At 40.9% G+C, this 22,872-nt stretch overlaps 3 protein-coding genes and 1 long non-coding RNA gene across 6 annotated transcripts in view; 3 read left to right on the forward strand and 1 right to left on the reverse strand.

Annotated features, from left to right (window-relative positions):
* Positions 1–22,872, forward strand: part of LOC111340704 (uncharacterized) — a 185,804-nt gene that overhangs the window by 116,259 nt on the left and 46,673 nt on the right. The gene's annotated exons all lie outside the window — the stretch shown is intronic.
* LOC148728399 (uncharacterized) lies at positions 4,220–9,629 on the forward strand. The gene is made up of 2 exons (XR_016002456.1): positions 4,220–7,162; positions 8,887–9,629. It is a non-coding gene; the product is annotated as an uncharacterized LOC148728399 (long non-coding RNA).
* Positions 18,023–20,034, reverse strand: LOC148728400 (uncharacterized). Its single transcript, XM_088763114.1, has one exon. The coding sequence runs from the start codon at positions 20,032–20,034 to the stop codon at positions 18,058–18,060; it is 1,977 nt and encodes a 658-aa protein (XP_088619240.1). The 3' UTR covers positions 18,023–18,057.
* Positions 20,835–22,773, forward strand: LOC148728401 (chromodomain Y-like protein). 3 transcript variants are annotated; one of them, XM_088763137.1, is made up of 3 exons: positions 20,835–21,123; positions 21,479–21,567; positions 21,700–22,773. In XM_088763137.1, the coding sequence occupies exons 1-3, from the start codon at positions 20,947–20,949 to the stop codon at positions 22,100–22,102; spliced, it is 669 nt and encodes a 222-aa protein (XP_088619263.1). In that variant the 5' UTR covers positions 20,835–20,946; the 3' UTR covers positions 22,103–22,773. The 3 variants fall into 3 exon arrangements, 1 of the variants encoding a protein (XP_088619263.1); XR_016002450.1 differs by lacking the exon at positions 21,479–21,567 and having other exon boundaries at positions 20,835–21,140; XR_016002449.1 differs by lacking the exon at positions 21,479–21,567.

Raw genomic sequence — 22,872 nt, forward strand, 5'->3', positions numbered from 1 at the left:
CCCGAGATAATTAAACTTCGTCACTCTCTCTATGTCCTTTCCTTGGATTTGCAGTACAAATTATGATGAGTTTTGCAGTAATTGCCTTGCTCCAAAAAGTAGTCCTTTCGTTTTGCTATGATTTAATATTAGTCTGTTACTCGTCAGCCAGTGCTCAACTCGTTTGAGATCTACTTGTAGATTTTCCCTGAAGGCGTTGACATGGGACCCAGAGTAGTAGATGACTGTATCGTCGGCGTACATGCTAATTTCGGAGTGCATCAGACACTTAGGCAGATCATTTATGTAAATAATAAAGAGTAATGGTCCTAATAAGGAACCTTGCGGAACGCCAAAGTCTAGAGGAAGGCTAGATGATAATTCTTTTCTATATTGAACCCTCTGCGAACGAGTAGTTAAATAATTTCTGAACCAAGTTAAACTGTGTCCTCTAACACCAAAGTGCTGTAGCGTATGAAGAAGGCAATGGTGATCAACGAGATCAAAGGCCTTTTGTAGATCGATAAAGGCAGCTCCGGTTAACTGTTGCTTGTCCATGTGTTCTAAAATATGATCAACTACGTAAACAACAGCGGTTTCAGTAGAATGTTTCTTGCGGAAACTGGACTGAAAAGCTGAAAGAACTTTGTTTTCATCAAGAAAGGACAGTAGTTGAACTTGAATGGCATGTTCCATCGCCTTGGAAACCAGGAAGAGAACTGAAATTGGACGATAGTTGTTCTCGTCATCCTTCTTCCCAGTCTTGTAAATTGGAGTGACTCTAGCTTCCTTCCACTGTGATGGAATTTCCCCCGTCGAAATAGTGAGGTTTTATAAGATAAGTGACCGGCTTGGCTCTAACGGAGGCTACATCTTTAAGGAGTTTTGCAGGGATTATGTCGAGTCCAGTAGCCTTTGATAATTTTAGTTTTTTCAGCTCATTGCGCACAAAACTGGTATCAACAGAAAATAGAGTAAAGTCCTTCTCAACTCTAGGGACTAAAATTTGAGGAAAGGCAGACTCTTTAAAGACATTGCACAAATTCCTTGCGATCGATGTAAAAAACTCGTTGAACTTTGTCGCTGACAAATTTGATGGGTTACTCTTGGTTGTACATTTCGTTTCATTCGGCAAGATGTTGTTTAAAGTCTTCCACATTTCCTTAGAGTTCTGGTCATCTGAGAGCTTGTTTGAATAGTAGTTGCATTTCTCTTTACGCATTTTGGTGGTGACAGCCTTGCGAAATCTTTTGTAATTACTCCAGTGTAGCTCATTATTTGTTCATATCGCTTTCTTGTGTTCATAATCACGCTTATGCATGAGATCTTTAATCTCAGGCGTTAACCAGGGCACTGATCTTCCGCGAACACGCCGTGTTTCAGTTGGTGCGTGTTTGTCAGGAATAGATCTTTGAAAGATACCCACGCCTCATTGGGAGTGTGTTCAAGTTCCAAAATATCCCAAGGGATATTTTTTAAATCATCACAAAACAAAGCGGAGTTGTAGTGTTTATGATTCCTGATTTCTATCATTCTTGGTGGTGGAAGAGGGACTCTGTGAAGTTTCCTAATTCCAAAAATAGCCGAATGATCGGAAAAACCGATCGTTAAAACTCCAGATACATAGGGTTCGGACATAGAAGTTAAAATTAAATCGATTAAAGTTCTTGAGTTTTGGGTGATCCTTGTGGGCTCGTTGATTAATTGCTTTAAATTGAGAAGATTCATGGTACGCTGTAAATGTTTTGTTGTCGTATTTGGTGAGATGTAGTCAAAGTTAAATTCACCGGGAATGACTGTTTCAATACTTTAGTTTGTTCGCCGATTGAACATTTCTTCCAAACTCTCCTTGAAAGTTGATGGATCGAGATTAGGCGGTCGGTAGTGGCTCCAAAAAGGATCTTTCTACTATTCGGTTGTGATAACTCGAACCAAAGAGCTACAATATCGTCGGCGCTGATGTCCATGCGCTCAGGATTTAGATTTTCGGCTATGTAGACAGCAATGCCACCCCATGTCAATCTCTGTCTCGTCTCAGTATCTGATAGCCCGGTAAATAAAGTTCAGAGTCCAGGAATGAATCGTCGAGCCAAGTTTCGTTCAGGGACAGGACGTGAGGCTTGTGCTTGTCACAAAACAACCGCAACTCAGTCAGCTTATTTCTCAGACTACAGATGTTTATATGAAATATCCGAAGACTTATCTCCTTCAAAGCTTCGTGGCGAGAACCAGCTTTGTGGCCGGCGCCATTTTAGAAGGTTTGGCGCTTGACTTCGTTTGAGAAGGAGCAGAGTCGATTTAAGGCCGGCTTTGATCCTGGGCTATTGACAAAAATGGTAAATGTCCATTCATAGGCAGTTTGGGAACATTTACGAAGAGATGAGCAGCGATTTGGCTGACCAGGAGACATATTATCACGGAACCAGAAAAACGTGACCGGCCCGCCATTATGCATTAGGAAGTTGTACAGAGAGCTAATTGTATGGCTTGTGCAACAAGAGCGCGAGTGCAATGGCTGGTTAGAGAAACAATTCTGGACACTAGAACTTTTGGAAATGTGAATCATTTGACACAGGCACAAAGATCATTTTTAATTAAGCTCGCCCAAAACAGCGTGAAAGAGCATGTTTTCGAAGTGGGTCCAGCAAAGTTCTCTGCTCGAATGACACCAACGAGATAGTTTTTTTTTAATTTTTAATGTTAATGAAGTCACAAAAAGAGTTTATTATCCAGCTCAGGCGTGAATAGCGCGAAGAAGAGTTTTTTTCAAAAAGGCTCGAATAAATGGAAAAAAAATTCTAGGATAGTTTTTTTAATTTTTAATGTTAATAAAGTCACATAAAGAGTTTAATATCCAGCTCAGGCGTGAATAGCGCGAAGAAGCGTTTTTTTTAAATAAGGCTCGAAAAAATCGAAAAAAATTATTTGCTGGTAGGACAAAAGCGCAAGAGCTATTCGAATTTTTAATGCTACTTAATCAAGTCGCAGTCAGAGTGTTATTTTGTCCTGAACGAGAAAAGCACCAAATAAAAGCTTTTCTTCAATGAAGAACACGTGAAGACGTGTATTACGTGATCACGGTGAAAGTGCGTGAAGTTTTGAATGGTGAACTAGTTGTTGAATGTTTACTTCAGCTTTTATCTTGAACTGATATAACGCGAAAGTGCCTGAGTTCAAAATTTCTAAACTATAGTAAATTTTAACCCCTTCCCTTCTGTGCCTACACAAATTTGCCCTCCGTTACCTGCTAAGTAATCAGTTGCTGTAAGCAAAAACTTTCCTACCCCTCCACCGAAGCAGATTATATTTGTCATTTGAGCCATTACCGATGATTTCAAATTTCGCACTGAAGTATTCGGCTTAGGATCGATGCTTCAACGGCTTTTCTATTCTTAACAAAAGAGTGTAATCCCCTGAAACAAAGAAAATATCCATAGATTGGTGCGTTTTTGCAAGGAGAAGTCGCAAAAAGGATGTTCAAGATTGTGGCCGTCGGTCGGGTTAGCCTCAACATAAATGATGTAATATGTACACTAACCTATTAACAAACAGAAAAGATAAAGAATAAGAAAGATGGTAAGTTTTGAGCTCGATTAAAAAATAAATATGTATCTGTGGCTCAGAGGCAGGGTATCAAAACGAGAAATCAGAATGTACGAGGCTCGATTCCACAAAATTGTTTTCTTCGTTACACACTCGTGACAAGATAAAAAAAAAACATCTTCTCAAAAAAGATAATTAAACTTTCAAATTTCCAACTCAAGACGTCATTTCTCATCATCATCCTTATTTCGGCAGGGTAAGACGTTTATTGGTGTACACTGTGATTCAAATGACGCAAGAATTGTGCAATTATCAAGCCCCAACCCAGGTGTCTACAAGTGCAAATGCGAAGGTACCCTAACAAGTGGAGATCCAAAGATGTATTGCTACATCCACTACTGGGAGTGTCAGTCCTAAGAGGGAAAATGTAAAGCCATTAGTGTAGTGGGAATCTTTATGAAGAAGTTAGTAGTGTTGAACCAGAAAGGAGATGAAGAACGACTCAGCCGTCGAACATGAAGTCTAGGCAAGTAAATAATTGCATCAATTCATATTTGTAATAAATATTTGTTAAAGGATAATCAAAGCTGTATTTCTGTATACACTAATGGGAACCTAAAACTATTCGCTTGACATAATTCTGTGCGTCAGAGATAAAAGGGCGTCAAACCAATGGCCAGAGAAAGACCCCAATAAAAATTATACTGTTTCACTTCTTTTTCACGGCATTATTATAAAGTATGCCCTCGATGCATAACTATTTTTAAGGTTGCACAGTTGTAAATAATGCATTTTGCAATAAAATTTGTAGTAAATTTTGCCTGCATATTTTAGACTCAGTCCGTCGTCGGTTAGGACGACAACAGAGTTGTGTATTTTGGAGTGTTATGTTGTGTTTTAGACCTCTTTCTTTTTTTCTTTTTTTTTTTAACTTTTAGGGAGCATTTTAATCAAATATGTTGCGAGCTTTCTGAACCAATCACATAGCGAAGTAAAGAAAAGCCTTAGCAATCTAGGATCACTCAACTGATAATCGCCCTATATAATCAAATTGTGTTTGCTTTACAAAGTGTCGAAGCAACAATTCTAAAATATCTATAATTTATTAGGCCAAGATTTCCTGGTCATCCCATGATACTCATTCAAAGATGTACTTGATCTATTTAATCAGAAACTTGTTTTCTATGTCTTGATCGACTTTCACGCCTCCTCTAATTTGCCTAGTCTTAAGGAATCAATCCCCATTTTATTTTATTGGTCGACTACGGCTGTAATCAAATGATACGAAGGTCTTTATCAACTGGAAAATTCAAAAAGGTAGCTTTGCCTTACTTATTTTTGCACCACTCGGTCAGTACTGCAAGGACTTAAGTGGAGTCGGTTCCCGTAAACACTTTATCCGTGCTTACTAAAATGCAAGCATCATCAATCTAATCGTGTTTTGATTTCTTGTGTGAATCAAACCAATTTCGTGAAGTTGTGCCCGGCTGCATCAAATTTCAGTCCAGAAGTCTAAAACATCACTTTCAAGAAAACAAAACAAACGGAATTCGAAGTTCATAAGGAGTTTCAATATGATAGTTCGCGTTAAGGCTGAAATTAAAAGAAAGTTAGGTGAATGTCACAAAACCAAGCAGCCATGTTACTCAAAAAAACTCCTCCTCATTTTTACCGAAAGCTATTTCTTTCTCTTTTATTTAAATCCATACCGATGCTTTTCGTCAGAGCCAAATATAGACTTTAGTCCCTTCATCCAAACAAATCCAAAGTGATTTGTTCTTGTGATAAAATATAACTTAACGATCGAAAGAGTATGTTTATCTTTTAATATGTCAAGTTAAAAGGAGTACAAGTAGCTTCGCGTACTACCGTAGTCCTATCGCCGCGACGTCAACGAGTTATATGTAATAACTGTGGAAAATATAATCGCAGGAAATATTACTCAAAAAAGGTAAATATCTCATAACAATAAAATTTTAATCTTATAACGTGCCTTCTCTTCAGATTTCTGATGTTTTTGTATGTAGTAAGTAAAAGTTATATTTACTCAGTTTTGCTATCACATAATTCCACTTGGCCTCCATTGAATTTCGTGGGACTCGGAGGCATTTCAGCCAAAAAAAAAAAAAACGGTAGAAAGTTAAAGAATGCATGTGGTTACTGGTAGAGCACAATTTTAGAGATTGCATAATGACGCTAAAAGGCATTGTTGCCGAACATTTGTCTCACAACCAAAACAGAAAACCTGCCGAACCCTGTTCCAAAACAGAAAGATGATTCAAGAATATGTCTTCTAATTGACATTCAAACAATGATTAAATGGTTCCGCGGTTGAGGATATTCCGTCATTCCGCCGAACTCCTGTCCTTCCGAGTCCTCCGTGCCCTCCGTGCCCTCCGTGCCCTCCGTGCCCTCCGTGCCCTCCGTGCCCTCCGTGCCCTCCATGCCCTCCGTGCCCTCCGTGCCCTCCGTGCCCTTCGTGCCCTCCGTACCCTCCGTGCCCTCCGTGTGGTCTCTCGCAGCTTTGCTTGTTTTGCAAAAGCTTCCATGATGTGCATATCACATCTACTGAGATATTGCCACGAGGAAAAGTTTTGTTTAAATTTTCCGTCGATGGATGCCACTGTGAAATTGCTTTGAGGTGTTTATCGTCAAGTAGTGTAGAGGGCCTGTATGGATAAAACCGCACGGCCTGGGTCCGAGTGTCTCGGCCGAGGATAATATATTCACGTTGCATAGGTGTACGAGGGGTTTGATTAGGGTTAGGGTTTAGGGTTAGGTGAATAAAGGGGGTTAGGGTTTGAATGTACCGTAGGTGTACGAGGGTTTTTAGGGTTACATTTCGTGAGTAGGGTTTCAGGTTTAAAAAGTAACGGTACAAAAAAGCACAAAGATAACAAAAGAATCCAAGATGGCGGTGGGATTAACTATGGTTTATTTATTCACAATGCACGATATTGGAGTCGTAAATAGGTAACATAAGCTAGAAAAGCTGTCATCATGTCTTTGTATAATTGATGGAAAATAGAATGTTCTCCCATGTTGGAATCATAAGTTTCAATCTCGTCAATGTATTTAGTCACTTGTCTGCGTGTTTCACAAAGATCTTGCGTGGTGGCTTTTTCTTTGACGACGTCAAATAATTCTTCTGGGATGGTTCCGGCCCACTGGGGATTCTGTTCAATCTCATCGCCCAAACAGTTGTTTTTCATATGACATGGTGTTTGAAATGAATGTAGAAATGTAGGAAGAGGTTATACATAAACGTAAAAAATGTCACTCTGATTGACAAGCTGTCATAAAACATAGCGTATATAAAGTTATCGTTTCGTACTCACAATAGAGTATCACAAACTCAAGAGAAAACAATACCTGTCAATCATTTGCGAGGTAGGGAAAACAACTGCTTTCAATCATACGAAGGATGCAATAAAATTAATATTCTGCCGTTAGAAAGATTTGAATTTTATTGGATATATACCCACGCTGCGTCCCCACTTGAGGACGCTATAATTTTCCTACACAACTAGCAGAGTTTCTAGCATCAGTACAGAAGTTGATTCCTCCAGCTAGAAGAAGCAACCAGAAGAAGAAACCAGAAGACTAGCAAGAAGAAGTGAAAGTCATGGCCAACAACAACGTAAGTGTTTGTAGAGAAGAATGGTCTATTCTTTTAACACATCCTCTGAGAATTGGAATTGTGCATGTTATTAGGTATTCAAATTTTTCTCACTTTTAAGTTGCGTATACATAATCAATGTTGTTGTTGTTGTTAAATTATATACCGTTATTCACTTATTACCGGCGCGTGTGCATAATCATTATTGATAAATTATATGTCGTTATTCACTTTATCGGCGCGTGTGTATATGAATAATATGAAAGTGCCTTTTTACTAAGACATCACAAACGCATGCGATGATGGGATTCCGCACCGAAAAACACGAAATGTATACAGAGAAACTTAACAAAACAACGCTCTCACCTTACGACGATAAGCGATTTTTGTTGGGAGAGTTTGGAATCGATACACGCACTTATGGACATTACTTGCATGCATTAGAATGATAGAAACTCAACTCGTGATAGACTTTGCTTTTAACTACATTTGATGAAGATGCGATGCGTATGATTTGTGAATGAGATTCGTTCGCTTGAGTTGCCTGTAAATAGCGCCATTATAGGAATAAAAGCTCTTCAATTTATTGTCTGTTTATTTCAAAAGCGTGAGCGAGTGTATACATTTACCTCCTTTTCATTAAGACATGTAAAATATCCCTACAAGACTTTGAGCGATTTTTCTTTTGGTTTGAACAGCGTTTTTTCACTCCGCATCGGTATATTTTTTATTCCCATTATGGAAGTTAAGTGAATAGAAGCATCCTGCATTTAGATGAAGAAATAGAGGAAATAAAATTTAAAATAAATGTGCATCAACATCGAAAACCGAAATGGAATGAAAATTTACTAATATCAATGAGTGAAGGCTTATTATTATCCATTCAACGATGGATTTTAAAACAAGAATACTCTCTGGATAACGTATGCATGATCACATTGGAAGCGGTGGAGTCTAAAACTCTACCTTCTATCAAATGTTTGGGGCGACTCACTAATATCCCAGTCTTTACATTCTTCCCTCAAACACTCCGACTTACAAGAACTATGCTAGGCATGTTAGAGTGGTTAAGTTTTAATTGGATGTCTACGAAATTAGAAGCCTCGTTTCTCATTGTAATAAATGCAGGTCCGTGACACCAGGAAATTTCATGTTTTAAATTATTTTATTAAAATTACTTTACATGATACAGCATTTCCACTATTTACTCAGTGTTTTTTACATTCTGCGTTTCTACTTGTGCATAGAGTTGTGCGTATTTCTTCTGTAATTCCTCCAATTCGAGTTTCACTCGCGATAATAGAGTGAATTTCATAGGTTTACGCTGTAGTAGCAATGTATGCTTGGCATGCTTTCTCTCGTCTTTCATGGACTGATATTTTTTCAGATCATCCGCTACTTGGGTTTCAATCTCTTGTATCGCCTGACATAACACCACGGTTTCCAAATCGTGGCATACCTTTTTTACTATGTTCTGACCCTCCACTGTTCTCATCTTAGGAATTGCAACGGCTTTTAATCTTCTAGGAAACGTTCCTTGTTCTACATGCGATTTGAATTCTTTCAGATTCTGCTCATTATATTTAATGCAAGCTCTTACAGCCATCAGCTTCTGTCGATACTCTTTGAGAGTAATTGTTTGCATTATCTCAGACGTGTCGACGCTATGAAATGAGGTGTTGAAATGATAAAAGTTATGCTAAGAAGATTATTTTATATAATTTTTCTTTTGTTTTTCTTCATAGATGGGAGGAGAGAATGTTATAAGATTTGTTGATATACTTAACGGTACGCTTCATTTATCACGAGTTGTTAATAAGAAAAGATTGTAAAAGCTATGACATTTCAAGGAAATACTGAAAGCAAGTCGTGGTTGGAATTAGCCTTAAATGATCCGTTAGTGAAAGTGGAATACCGTAGAATAGCCGAGTTTAATTTGTACGAGGTAATCTTTAAACAGTTGGAGCCTGAGTAACTGGATGGAAGACATTTAACATTTGAAATGATCTATCCGTTTTATATGGGAATGAAGGATATTATAGACGCGAGGAAAACATGGAAAACCTCTTTTGTGAAAGTGGTGACTACATCGTGGGAGCATAGAGATGTGACATACGTGTGCGCATTTGATCCAAAGCAGTTTTCATACGACAAAATGAATGAGATTATAACGGCCTTGGAGAATCAACTGACGATGAAGCAGAACTTGAATGATGGATTGCTTGTACAGTTGTCATTCTTGGAAACGAAAGCTTTCCTTTGAAATAAGAATCCATGAAGGATGTATGCGGTTTTATACTAAGAAAAATTAGAGAAAGAACTGAGCTTTGTTTCCCTTAAAACCGTTATCGAACGCTTCATAGAGCATTGAATGCTAATGTCATGTTTTATTTATTTTTGTGCATTTTAATGAGACATATCATTTACAATGACATTACATAGTCGCACTATTTAAACTCTCGGGTAGAATAAAAGATTTTACTTCAAATTGTTTGATTTTCACCTTTCTTCCTCTCTCCTCCTCATTCCTCCTCCTCATTCCTCCTCCTCCTCTTTCCTCATTCCTCCTCCTCTTTCCTCTTCCTCCTCCTCCTATTTCTTCCTCTTCAATCAATCCTTTATCAATCCTTTATTTAAACACGTGACACCTAGGAGTACAGAAGTTCTCGTTAAAACGTGTACGTGCATGTACAATTAGAAATAAAGCATAATTTCTGTAAGAATACAAATAATAAGTAGATCTATTAAATAACTAAAAACAGGATCGAAGATCGTAGACAAGAGCTATCAATAAAAAGTTACAATATTAACAATATTAACAGTAACGATATTTACAATCACTACCACTAAGCCATGTGGGCTTTAAGAGAACGCTTGAATGAAACAATATCTTGAGATTCTTTGAGTTTAGGGGGTAGCGCATTCAAAGTTTACTAGCTAAAATTGAAAAAGATCGATGTAAAAACTCAAGATTAAAAGGAGGTAAATCTAGCCTTGTACTGAGCCCGCGTAAACTATACGGTACATTTCTAAAATTAAAAAAATCACTTCTATAAGGAGCCCCCCTATCATACCAGCACTTATATAACATAACTAACGATTGGAATTGCCTACGATTCTCCAAAGACTTAATGTCGGCCAACTTGAGGAGGAAGTCGTATGACACAGACTTCGAGAAGCCTAATATAGTTCTTAATATAAAGTAATTAGTTGTCTCTATTTTAGCAGTCTCCGCGTTACCTACTCCCAGTAAAAGGGGACTGCAGTACTCAAGATGAGGGAGAACATAGGCCTTATATAAACGAACTAACACGTCCTTTGAAATAAACTTACGGATTCTCCGCAAAGCCGAAGCCTTTGCGCATCCCTTATTCAGCTGTTGCTTTATGTGCGCTTTAAATGTTAATTTGCTATCTAGGACCACCCCAAGGATTTTGAGTGTGTCCTTTGTATGGACATTAGAATCATTAAGATGGAAATCATACTGGTATGAAGACGGGCCAATAGCGATAGCTTGAGTTTTGGCGGCATTAATCTGTAAAAAATTCATTGAGAACCATCTCGATAGAACACTCAGATCACAGTTAATTATATACTGCAATACTGTTGGTGAGACATCAGAGGCGTAATGAGTAGTGTCGTCAGTGTATAGCCTCAAGGACGTATTAGTAATAAAATAATTAAGATCATTAACATACAAATTAAATAAGAGTGGACCCAACAGGGACCCCTGTGGTACACCAGTTTTAACGGTTCTCCACGAAGAATATACACCATCAAGTTTGACTCTCTGTCTCCGTCCAGTAAGGTAAGCGGTCATAATTTCCAGCGCATCATGCGTAAAACCATATGCCTTTAATTTAGCTAGGAGAAGCGGGTGACAAACAGAGTCAAAAGCTTTACTTAAGTCGATGGCCACCGCTGCAACAGCTTCTCTTCTGTCAAGATGGGCTCTCCAATCTTCAGTCAATTTCAATAAGGCCGTGCAACACGAGTGACCCTTGAGAAAGCCAGACAGATTCGGTGAGAGTCGTCAATAAAAGGCCGACATGTCAAAGTCACCATTTCACTCATTACATCTGAATGGCTTAACATTGGATTACGAAAACACTTCTTTGAGCCGAAACACATTCATTACATCGCTTTGCGAAATCAGCATATCGACGAGGTGGAAACGCAACTCAGCGAGTCAGAAAATAATAATTTAGCGCAATTTACTAAATACGGAGCAAGTATCGTGACTTTACACTTTAGAAGGATTAAATAAAGGGAAATGTAAAAACACTGTTAAAAAACAGTGTTTTGTTTATTTGAAAAAATAATAAAAAACCAATGTTTAAAATGCTAAAAAGTTCACAAGTTCCATGTCTTCATCATCTAATCTAATGTATCCATAGGGTAAGGATGTAAATGTTCCATTATCCATTACCCTCTTGTCAAAAACTAGCCTATATGATTTTATCTGTGTCTCTGTTCAAATTTTCTTTTTTATTGGATCTGGGACAAAATGCACTGGATTCACAATCTCTGTCTTTCTTGACTCATCCAAGGGATGTTGAATTTCATCCGGGATGTTTTGCTTCATCACCTCGTAATTTAACTGGGCCATGCCACGCGCGTTTAGTGGGAAACCTTTCACTTTTACGCAGGATTTATTTTGCGCCGTGACATAGCCATAATTCTTGGCTCCCGCCGAAATGAACTCCACGATATAGTCTCCTTCGTCCAACTCGTTAGTCATGTCCCCCAAATAAACTCCCAAAGCAATTTCTGACTCTCCCGGTTTCCATTTGTATACTACAGAGTCCGTGTCGTAGTAGAGCACAAGATCTTTTAGGATTTCCAAGGACTCGTACAATTTAAGGCGAGCCTGGCAGGTAGTAAACGCGGCGATAAAGACATTGGTAGCACGGCCTTTCTCTGGGTCTTGATCGTCGCGTTTTGTTACTACTTCTGCCAACTCTGGAGAAAGGATACGAACATCTGGGATCTGTTGCAAGGGGTCATCAAGGAGGTTTAGTAGTGACGCGGAGTGCGATATTTGATGAACCTCGGATTTATTACAATTTTGGCCAAACTTGCCTCAGAAAGAATTGAGCATCAGTTTGGCTGTGACTTTCCTCCCAGGGTTTTTGGTAATCATGGCGGGATCCAGGGCAATGCCTTCACACTGTTTGTACTGTTGGACGTAGTGGGCGTTTTGCTCCTCCGTCTGGCACCAGGCGGGGTAACCGCTACTTTCTTGTTTGATTTTTAACCAAGTGTCGACGTAAGGAGCAAAGAGTCCATGCTGTCTATGCTCAAAATGCCACACCTCATGAATCTTGACGAGTTGGTACCCTATCTCGATGGCTTTGTGGATTTCGGGTGTACACCACGTTCCCGTGAGCATCCGTTCTTCATCCGCGTGGGGGCATACGTAATTTCTCTCTCCCATGGGTTTCACAGATTCTTCTTGCAAGCAGAAATGGCAGAGAGAGAAGGTGAGTTTGAAGGCAGAACCAATTTTTTGTCGATGAGGAAGGACGAGATTGAACAGATGGGTAGGCGGGAGAATGGAGACTTTCATGAGGCCATAGTAGGCGAAGGGATCTTGGCTGTCAGGTTCCAAGTAGATGGTGGTATGGCCGATGGGGTACTCACCATATTTATTAACCCAGGGGTATTCTGAGGTCACATCCACCTACCGGATCTGCTCTCCTTGGGTAGGATCGATACGATGGTAGAGTGTAGTCGCACCAGTTCGTCCACCAAAGAAAGCTTCACGCGGCTGAAGGGGTGTGGTGATGGAGAGAGAATGGACGAAGTTGCAGAGATCTGGGTCGGATTTCTTCTGCTTTTCCCATTGACACTGCCACATTTCAACGACGGTATACCCCAATCGTTGCAATGTGGCAGTTTTCTGTGTCGTCTGACGCCGGCGTGCTTCCACAGTTAACCCAGCGGACGAGAAGGGGATCGTGTTTCGTTGGGGAAAACAGTCGCGGCAACCATGAAATAAGCAACCATGGAACTCGTAGACGGTACGCGTTTCTGCAACGTAACCATCTACAGTATACACACGAGATCCATGGGGGATGCTGTATTCTCCTCCCTGGCGCGCATGTTGAAACCTCGTCCCTAGATTCCTCTCGGTCCACATCATCCATTCCGAGGCCACGTGGAAATGATTGGGCGTGGCTCCTTCCCATCCGTTCTCCGGTTCGATGGCGATGGAATCGGGGACCATGACACATTTTCGCCAGTACCTAAAAAGAATACCATATTTTAAATATCATATTATATATATGAATGTTTTTGAAATTTTCGTTACCTGTTGCAGGTTTGGGCGATCGTCAGACATTTCTCCATAGGGTCAAATTTGGCGATAGTCTTAAATTCATCAATGAATTTAAGACAGCCTGCTTTCAACAATGCTACGTCTAAGCGGTAGTAGGATATTAATTCTTTTTTTAGGTCAAACGGGAGGTTCTTGCATCTCTCCTCTGCGTACCACGCCTCAAACTCATTCTTCTTTTTTTCAGACATCCCCTCGGGGTCGTAGAATTCTGGTGCAGGAAGTGGACCAATGTAGTTTTGGTTGTCGGGGGTGTGAAACTTGTGGGGGAAGAAACCTTTCTTTAACTCGGGGATACCAAAAGTACTGGAAAACGAAGGCCAGGCCATGGGAAGGAAACAGATACTGTCCTTGAAGACGATCTTACCCACTTGCATACATAGGTTCTTGGTTCCGTTGGGGATGAGGAACTCGAAGCGGCGATTTTCCTTTACCATCTGTTCCTGTAGGAAAACGGCATCATACCCCTTTAAATTGTAGAATATACGGATGACTTCCCTGAAGTCAGTCCAATTTCTGATGTTGTCGGCAGAGCCGTACGCCAATTCATCCATGAAGGCTAGAAAGTCACCGTACATTCGGGAGCATAAAACTCAAATACTTCATCGCTCTCTGAAGTTTTTGCCACGATGAGGATTTGGATATGCGTGCCGTCTTCGTCCAGCATAGCTTCAAAGTCCGCCCACACTTTTATTGGAGGCTCGAAGTATTCTGAGGCGTCTGGATTATTTTTTCTTTGGTGTTTTACTGTACTTTTCGATTTTTTCTTGGGTTTATCTTCGTTTGGGTTTACTGGCTGGATAAAACATTTGTGGGTGCGGAGGTCGACGTCTTCTTTACAATTCCCGTATTCACTCCAGTAGCAGCGATGTGGCTCTTTCTTGTCGGGTTTGAACTCTTTGCAGCAAATCCCGCATCGAATCCATGAAGCGCACAAACCCTGGCTACGGTGGAGTGACATGCAGGAATTGTCGTAGAAATGGCGATTGCAGTGGGTGCAGAGTAGTGAAGGGTGATGTGATTTAAGGCCACACTCGATGGTCTTGCAAGCTTTACATCTCCTTCCTTCGCAGGGATGGTATCGGAATTCGTCGGTATTAAACCCACGGTTGCATTCGTCGCAAAAATAGCTCCTCTCGAGGAATGCGGAATACGATGTACAACCGTGGTAATGACCGTTTCCTCCCTCCGGGTCAGATTGAAACTGAAGACGGAGTACTAAAGGTGCTGAGCTGGGGCCCTCGAAGGTGATACAATATGGGTATCTGACGCTCATTGATTCGCGCTTTCGTTTTAAAGCGTTACTGTGGCTTTGAAGGTTTCTGAAGTATGGTTGCCGTTTATTTTTGTACTGGTTGCCAGAGGAAGCAAGTCAAACTAAAAAACAAATATAGATTTTTTTAAATATCGAATAACATTTGAGAGTTTAACAAAATTTTAACTTACAATACGTAGGGCATTCCATACTTCTTTTAGATCTTTTCGTGATCTCTGGCTGACCGTTATCTTGAATATTGAGTTCTTCGCGACTTTAAATAAAAAGAGGGGTTGGTCCCCAGACTCCCTGGGACAACGCTCTGGTGCCAAAACTATAAAACACTAAGTGCAAATCACTCCGCTCGAGTGCGGAAATTAAGAGTTTAACTCTAATTGAGCAACGAATTGTCATTTAAGATTGAAAGATTCATGCAAGGGTTCATTGTTCTTGAATTAATCTAAACTAAAGTAGTCCTGCATCAAGCTCTTCCTTTGTTGCAATCAAACACAGTTTGTGAATAGTTCTGTCGTACTCTACGTCTTTTGTCTTGATTCTCACTTTTCGGACAAGGCCGTCGTTTCCAGGATAGGTGCCTATAATACGCGCCATTTTCCATTCACATCTTTTGTGTTTGGGATCTAGCTCCAATACAAGATCACCGGTCTGAATGTTGTCTCACACGCGAAACCACTTGTTTCTTGGTAACAAGTTTGGGGCGAAATACTTCATCCAACTCCTCCAGAAATCAGCGACTCTGTTTTGTGTGCTTCTGAGTAATTGTCGCGGATTGGTTCTTTCCTCTGGTTCTGGCTGCGGGGGTGGATTGTAATGGCTTAGAAGAAGGTCGTTGGGAGTGATCGGTGGGACTTCCCAGATATCATCGGAACTGGGGTACAGCGGTCGTCCGTTGACCAGGAAGGTAATTTCTGACAAGAATGTTCTCCATTGTTCCTCAGAATAGGCTTGGTTCTTGCAAGTGGCGTTAAGTGCTTGTCTGACTGACTTAATTAGGTATCCACAACTCCGTTTTGGTGACTCGCATGTGGTGTGTTCCACTCCCATCTGAACTCGCAGCCAAATTTATCGAAGAAGACACCCTTTATCTTGGGAAAATCCCAGTTCTGTGTGGTTTCCTTTAGGTAACCTTGGGCACCTACAAAATTTGTTCCATGGTCTGACCAGCATACACTGGGGTAGCCCCGAAGGCAGGCAAATCGTCGAAAGGCCATCAAGAATGCATCTGAGGTTTTATCAGTGACCAGCTCTAGATGGATCGTACGTGACGTCATACAGGTGAAGATGATCACTTGGGCCTCTTTAAAGTCTTGCGGCCAAGCTTAATCTGTATTGGTCCGAACATGTCCATGGCAGTGTTTAAAAATAACGGGAAGCCAGCTGCTACTCTTAGGTTTGGAATCTGTCCCAGGAGCTGGTTGAGGGGCCTTTTCCGTAGTTTTCTGCATGTGACACACTTTGAGGTGACGTTCCTAGCCATTCTGCGGAGTCCAAAAATCCAAAATCTTTTTCTGGCCTTGTGCATTAAACTCTTATAGCCACAGTGCCCACGTTGTTCGTGGAGAGCACGTAGAAGCAAGATTACAAACGGGTGGTCTTGTGGTAAGATAATAGGCTTTCTCAATTCTTCAGGGAGAGATCTGATAACTTCAAGGCGACCATGCGCACGAAGGAGGCCGTCTTCACCCTTCTTTGCCACAAGTTTCTTATCCAATCTCCCTTCGTCTACGGGAAATTGACTCCACTTCAGAAGACGGGCCTCGGCAGCCTTAAGTTCTGGAACTGAAATGGGTCCTGACTTCGGGTTCATTTTTCGTGCGTTGCGAATAAAACGACAGACGTAGGCAAGAGTTCTCCGTATTTTGGAGTACGTAGAACAAGTTTTCAACAAATGTGAAAGGATAGGATTTCCTTCAGATTGAGGCTGATTTAGTTCAGGGCATACTTCTGCGAAATCATTGTAATGTTTACTGGCTTTCTTCTCTTTTTGAAACGCTTTCTTCTCTTTTAATGCTTCCTTCTCTTTTAATGCTTTCTTCTCTTTTAATGCTTTCTTCTCTTTTAATGCTTTCTTCTCTTTTAATTCTTTCTTCTCTTTTAATGCTTCGGGATCGTCCACGTGAGCGTTAACTTGGGTGTGGTCTTGAAAGTTGGGCCAGTTTTCTTCTGGCAACTTTAGAAAGGATGGTCCCTCCGACCACTTCACGAGATGATTAAGATGGATTCCTCTCGTTAGAGCATCTGCAGGGTTATGGTTAGACTTGATGTAGCGAATTTGGTCTGCCCCAACTGACTCTTGGATTTCAGCCACTCTGGTAGATACAAAGGGTTTGAATTCTCGTGGTGGCGTTCTAACCCCGGACAAAACGGTTGTTGAATCGACCCAGAAGAATCTTTCCCAGTCTTGGGCTTTTGTCAACTCCAAGGCCTTTACACATGTAACGTACATCTTTGCAAGTGCTAAAGAGCCCAACAGTTCTAATCTCGGGATGCTTTTCTTCTTCAGCGGTGTGACGAAAGCCTTTATCATGACTGGAACACATTGGTAGTCTCCATCAGTAAGTTTCCATCGTAGGAAGATTACTGCACCATAAGCCTGTTCCCCACCATCGGACAATCCGTGAATTTGAGGCACGCCCACTGCATTGCTTGGTTTTAGCTTGCGGTCAAACTGAAATGATAAGAGATCATTTATGGTCTGAACATTCTCTAACCATGTTTGCTGAATACTCTCGGGGAGGATGTCGTCCCAGCTGTAACCTGAACTCCATAGTGCTTGCAGATCAATTCTGAACTTGATAGTAACGGGTGAAACAAGTCCGATGGGATCCCAGAGTTGAGCGAGAAATTTCAGGCAGTTTCTTTTGGAGAAGCCCTCCAATAGACCAACCACGTTTTCTTTCTTGAAGGTAAACTTACCTTCTTGTTTATCCCATTTGTGGCCAAGCAGATCTGTAAATCTTTCACCGCCAGACTGATCGATTTCAGAGCAGTTGGAGTGCCACACCTTAATTTGAAACTTGCCTTTTCCGAGGATGGTGTAAATTTCTTTCGTTATTTTCTTGGCTTCTGTTGAGTTGCTTTCGGAGCCCGCGATATCGTCCACGTACGCGTGATCTCGCAGTTCTTGGGCTGCGTCCGGAAATTCGACTTGTGAGACTTTGGCTAAGTAATTGATGGCGTTTGAGGCGATGTCTGGTGCTGGCTTGTCGCCGAAATTTAGTCTGAGCCACTGAAAGACTGAGGGCGTTTCACTTTTGTCGCTTCTCCACAAGAACTAATGGAAAACTTGGTCGTCAGGGTTCACTAGGACTTGATTAAACATTTTCGGATATCACCCGAGTAAGCCACTTCGTTCCATCGCAAGCCCATAAGTACATTGGGAAGACTGTTAATGTAATTAGGTCCTTTCTCGAGGTGATCGTTCAGCGAAAGACCGTCGTGACCCTTTGAAGACGCATCGAAAACAAGGCGGACCTTAGTGGACTTCTCTGGTGTGAAGACTGCTTGTAACAGCAGATACCATTCAGGTTGGCTGTGATCAACTTCTTCTGTAGGAACTTTAATTATGAAGTCTTGTTGCAACAGCTGTTGGACTTCGTCATTTACGATTTCGAAGCATCCTTTTCTCTGGAACGATTTCTCGGCAGACTGCATTCTTTTGAGGGCAATATCATAATTGCTGCGTTTTGGGGGTCCATTCTCATTCCAAGGCATTCTTACTTGGATTCTCCCATCTACCAATGTAGTTGAATCAGACAGCGACTTGACGAACTTGTTTTCTCGTAGCACATTCTCACTACATGTACACAGTTCTGTTGGTTTAAATCCCAGCGTGTCCTGATAAAGTAGTTTCTTAAAGTCGTCTTCAATGCTCACTGTTCCGACTTCAACGGACTGTATCCTATAACTGTTAACTTGTCCTAAGACGTACCAACCGAAGCAGTTGCATTTGGCAATTGGCTCTCCAGGTTCCCCTGACAAGGTATGAATGTCGACGAATGCATCGACGAAATCTGTACCAATTAGAAGATCTATTGTTCCCCCAGATAGATGCAGTTTGTTCGTCACTGGTTTGAGATGAGGGAAGTGTTCAATAGTTCCCTTCGAGATCGTCTTCGCGGCACTACAAGGTTTCTTTATAGTGTATACTTCCAGTGTCTTTCTGATATCCTCTTCTATGGTCGAGGCAATAGTGATTTCGATGATTTCTGAAGCTTCAGACCTCTTCTCTCCAGCTGCTAGATTCATAGTAAGATGGGTAACTGTCTCAGCTATTCCAAGTCGTTCGGCTGCATTCTTTGATAGCAGACTTGTGTTTGATCCGGAATCTATCATCGCTAGTATTTCAACAAGCGTTCCACCTGAGTCCATAACTTTGACCTTTTGGACAGGACATAAACCAGTGATGAGCTTGAAATCTTTCTTGTGGTTAGTGGCGCAGTTGGCATTGCCTTCTGCAGGAATATCTTGCATTCGGAAAGGCACTGCGTGCGGGCTTAAATTCGAATTAATCTTCTCGTTGTGAAGAGAACGGTGGTGGTTCTTTTTGCATTTGTCGCAGGTAGTACCGTCTGGCTTCCTACAGTCGTTCGTATGATGTGGCCTGAGACATTTCCGGCATCTTTTGCTCTGTTTGACTACGTCCCATCTTTGATTTACAGTTGAACTTTGATACAAGGGACAGGCCGCTAACTGGTGTTTCGTCATACAACCGAGTGGAAACGCTTCTTGCTCAGGAGTTCTATCATTGTTAGCTGCGTGGTTATCTGTTCTTCTAAAGGTTGGTCCTCGGTGGGTACGTTCTTTTTCGTCGGCGTTGTCATTGTCTCGTTTGCCTCTGGAGCGGAGGGTTGCCTCTCGATGTAACCAGGTTACGAGGTTTGACACATTTTCTTCCTTTCCCGCTCTTTGCATCTCTCTTCCAAAGTTTGTGTTGTCTCTTGGATCGAGCTTCGATAAAAGCTGAGACATGAAAAACGGAGCTTCTGACGCTTCTAACACGATGCAGCCGCTGTCTTTCATATCATTGACAAATACGGAAATCGTCGTGGCGTAACGCGTGAGTGACTTGGAGTCTCGTTTAACTTGTTTCAGATTGTTCATTTCAGCTAACAGTTCGTCCATAAGTTTTCGCTCATTTGCGAATTCATTTTCGAGAATTTCCCAGGCTTGGTCAATATCTTTACAAGTCTTGACTTGATCTGTCCAGAAGAAACCTTTCGGCAGTGCTTTCCGGAATCTTTGAAGTTGCTCATCTTTGTCTTGTCCATATTTTGCCATACAGTGTCTAAACTCTCTTTTCCACGTCTGATACGTTCTGCGACTTCCGTCCCAGATCGGAACTGTCAATCGCTCAAGGCTGCTGGGTTTCGATCCCATTGCTACGGCCATTTTCTCAACTGCAGAACTCATCGTTTTCAAGGTTTCTGTGTGGTCAGGAACATTGGGATGATTATTTTCGCTTTGATACGCTGCGTATTTCAAGGCGATTTGGAGAAAATCAGCTTTGACTTTGTCCCCGAGTTTTCTGTTCATTAACACCAATTCATCCTCCGATGAAGCGCCTTCTTCAATTAATTTGTCCGAGATCACCTCTTGCTGCTTTTTAACAGATCTGTACTTTGATTCCACTAAATTGAACACTGTTTCGAGTCTTTCAAGTCCCGGTCTTATAGCGAAGATGGTTTCAAATTCTTCCATTAACTCCATAAGAATTCCAACGGCATTGTTCATTTTTCCCGTGAGGGTTTTTACATCAACTTTCGGCGGCATTGCGAAGGGAATTTGAAGTGATAATTAAGTTGCTGTTCTTTCACCAAAGGTGTAGATTGACATATTTTCTAGAACGGTCAGTCGCTCGCTTTTGGGCAGTCGGTTGTTCTGGAAAATGATGCGTTTCTTTCGTGAATTTAAATGACCCGGCTGTAACGGATTCCAAGGTCGTTCGGTCGCTTGTTTCGCTATCAGTTGTTCTTTAAAACCAGTAGTTTTGCCACACGATGCTGTCCTTCGGGATCTTGAAGTCGATGGTGTAACCTTCAATTCGTGGAATTTTTGACTGATTCGCGTATGGCTAGAAATCTCGGACATGGGAAGATTGGAGCGTGACTTGACCTGCCAATCACAGAAGTTAAATCCGTGCACGCCATTGGCTGGGAAGCAACAAGCAATTAAGCGTGACTTCTGAACAACATGGCGTCAACTCCGTCAAGTCGGACGCGTGGGAAGAGATCCAACGGCTTTTTCGCGGATTTAAATAGCGTTACTGTTGCTGATATTTGTAGAGAATTGAAGGCAAGGAGACGTACGGTGCGAGGCGGGCGTTTTTTCGAGGTGGAAAGTGTAATTTCAAGCCGCCAAGGACAGCAAGTAAGTTTGTGATTCAGGTAAGCGAAACTCGTAAGAAAATCCCCGGAATGCAGGCCAAAAAAACTATCAATTTCGTTTTAAAGGGGATTATGCTATTAGTAAATTGATTCTCAATAATTACATTTTTTCTAAGACTTCTGCAAACATTAAGTTGGTTCAGAGAAATGGTCTGAAAAGGTAACTTTCGCTAATTATCAGTTTAGATATTCTCCTACAAAGAATGTATTAATTCATAGGTAGTGTGTCAGGAGAATTTGAATAAATCCTACGCTTCAATTGTGTTAAGCCGCAAACTACGCGTAATTTTGCGAGTATTTAATAGGAAACTGAAATATTTTTATTTTTTACTCTTAAGGGGAGAGAATATCTGGTGAAATGGAAGAATTTTAGTTCATTTGAGGCTTCATGGGAGCTTCAAGAGCATTTGAACCAGCTTTGTCTGAAGTAAGCATTTTTGCAGTGTTTACCGTTCGTCGTGTTCCAGAATATGGCCTTGGAATTGGTTCTTGCTTATACTTTAATGCATAATGGGTCATTTCGATTCTGTTAATTTGTATTTATTTTAATCATGAATAGATACTACAAGCATCCCAAGCCAGACAGGAATGTCATATTAAATGAAGTTTCCAGGCTTAGGGTGGCCATTGCTGCTTCTTTGAAAGCATCTAAACAAAGGAAGCAAGTGACTATGGAGTTCAGAGAAGATGTATTTCAACATTTGTTTGGAAAGAAGGGAGTGATAAATGGACAGTGGAAACTTTTAGCACAAGAAGAATTTTCTCCATCATTTTTTCCTGCTAATTGGCATTGTTTACTTGACCTTCATAGGCAGGGAACAAAAGTTTTGTTCCCAATGAAGATAAGACATTTTATTTCACAGTCAACCAAAAACTGTCATATAAGAGAAGGTATGATCACTGAATCAACAAAGGCTTTTCAAGAAAAGATAACCGTGGACTTTATTAAAGTTGCTGCCTAAAGTAATGTGCAGTATAAATTTAGGAGCAAATACATTCAGAAACTTGAAATTGTACATTCAAAAAAATAAATCATTTTCAAGACTTGAAATGTTATTCTCAGGCAATGTAACCTACAGCAATGATACTACATTGCTTTTCTTAATATTAACTTCAGTATACAAAAGATCTGTTCAGTTATTCCTTATCTATTTTTGGTTCTTTTAAACTTTTTAGTAGTAGCACCAGCTTTCCTTTTTGTGCTTGCATGCTTTCTCTTATTGCTGGTTGAATTCCTGCCAGAATTTTGTGAATTGACAGTTGAGGTCATCCCATTACTGTAATTGCTGTTGAGAGAGGTGCTTTCAGTTGCTTGCACATTTTGGGAACTGACACACTGTCTCTTTATTAAACATCAATTCTTTTTTTCCAGTACTCCAGAAATCCTCATTTTGTTTGTTGTATTTTCTTTTTCTCCTCTCTCTGTGGCTCAACTGTGAAAGGTGGTGCTCTGCTCTGATGACATCTGCTGGGCTATCCCAGTTTCTTGATTTGTGAAGGACAACTGCTCTTGCCACATCATTATTTTTTCGACGCCTGTGTAAAGGGAAACCAGTTAAGTTAGTTTATTGGTATTATTTCACTGGCCATACATGTAGTTTGTTCTAAATTAAAATAGCCAGTGACACTGACAGTACCTTGGCCACTGAAGTGTTTTACACTACCAAATCTGTCGATGACATCTTGCAAGTGATATGCAGCAGCGTGCATATAAGGTGTCACATTCCTGTTT

The sequence above is a fragment of the Stylophora pistillata genome, chromosome 6, assembly GCF_964205215.1.
Source record: "Stylophora pistillata chromosome 6, jaStyPist1.2, whole genome shotgun sequence".
Classification (NCBI taxonomy): Eukaryota; Metazoa; Cnidaria; class Anthozoa; order Scleractinia; family Pocilloporidae; genus Stylophora; species Stylophora pistillata.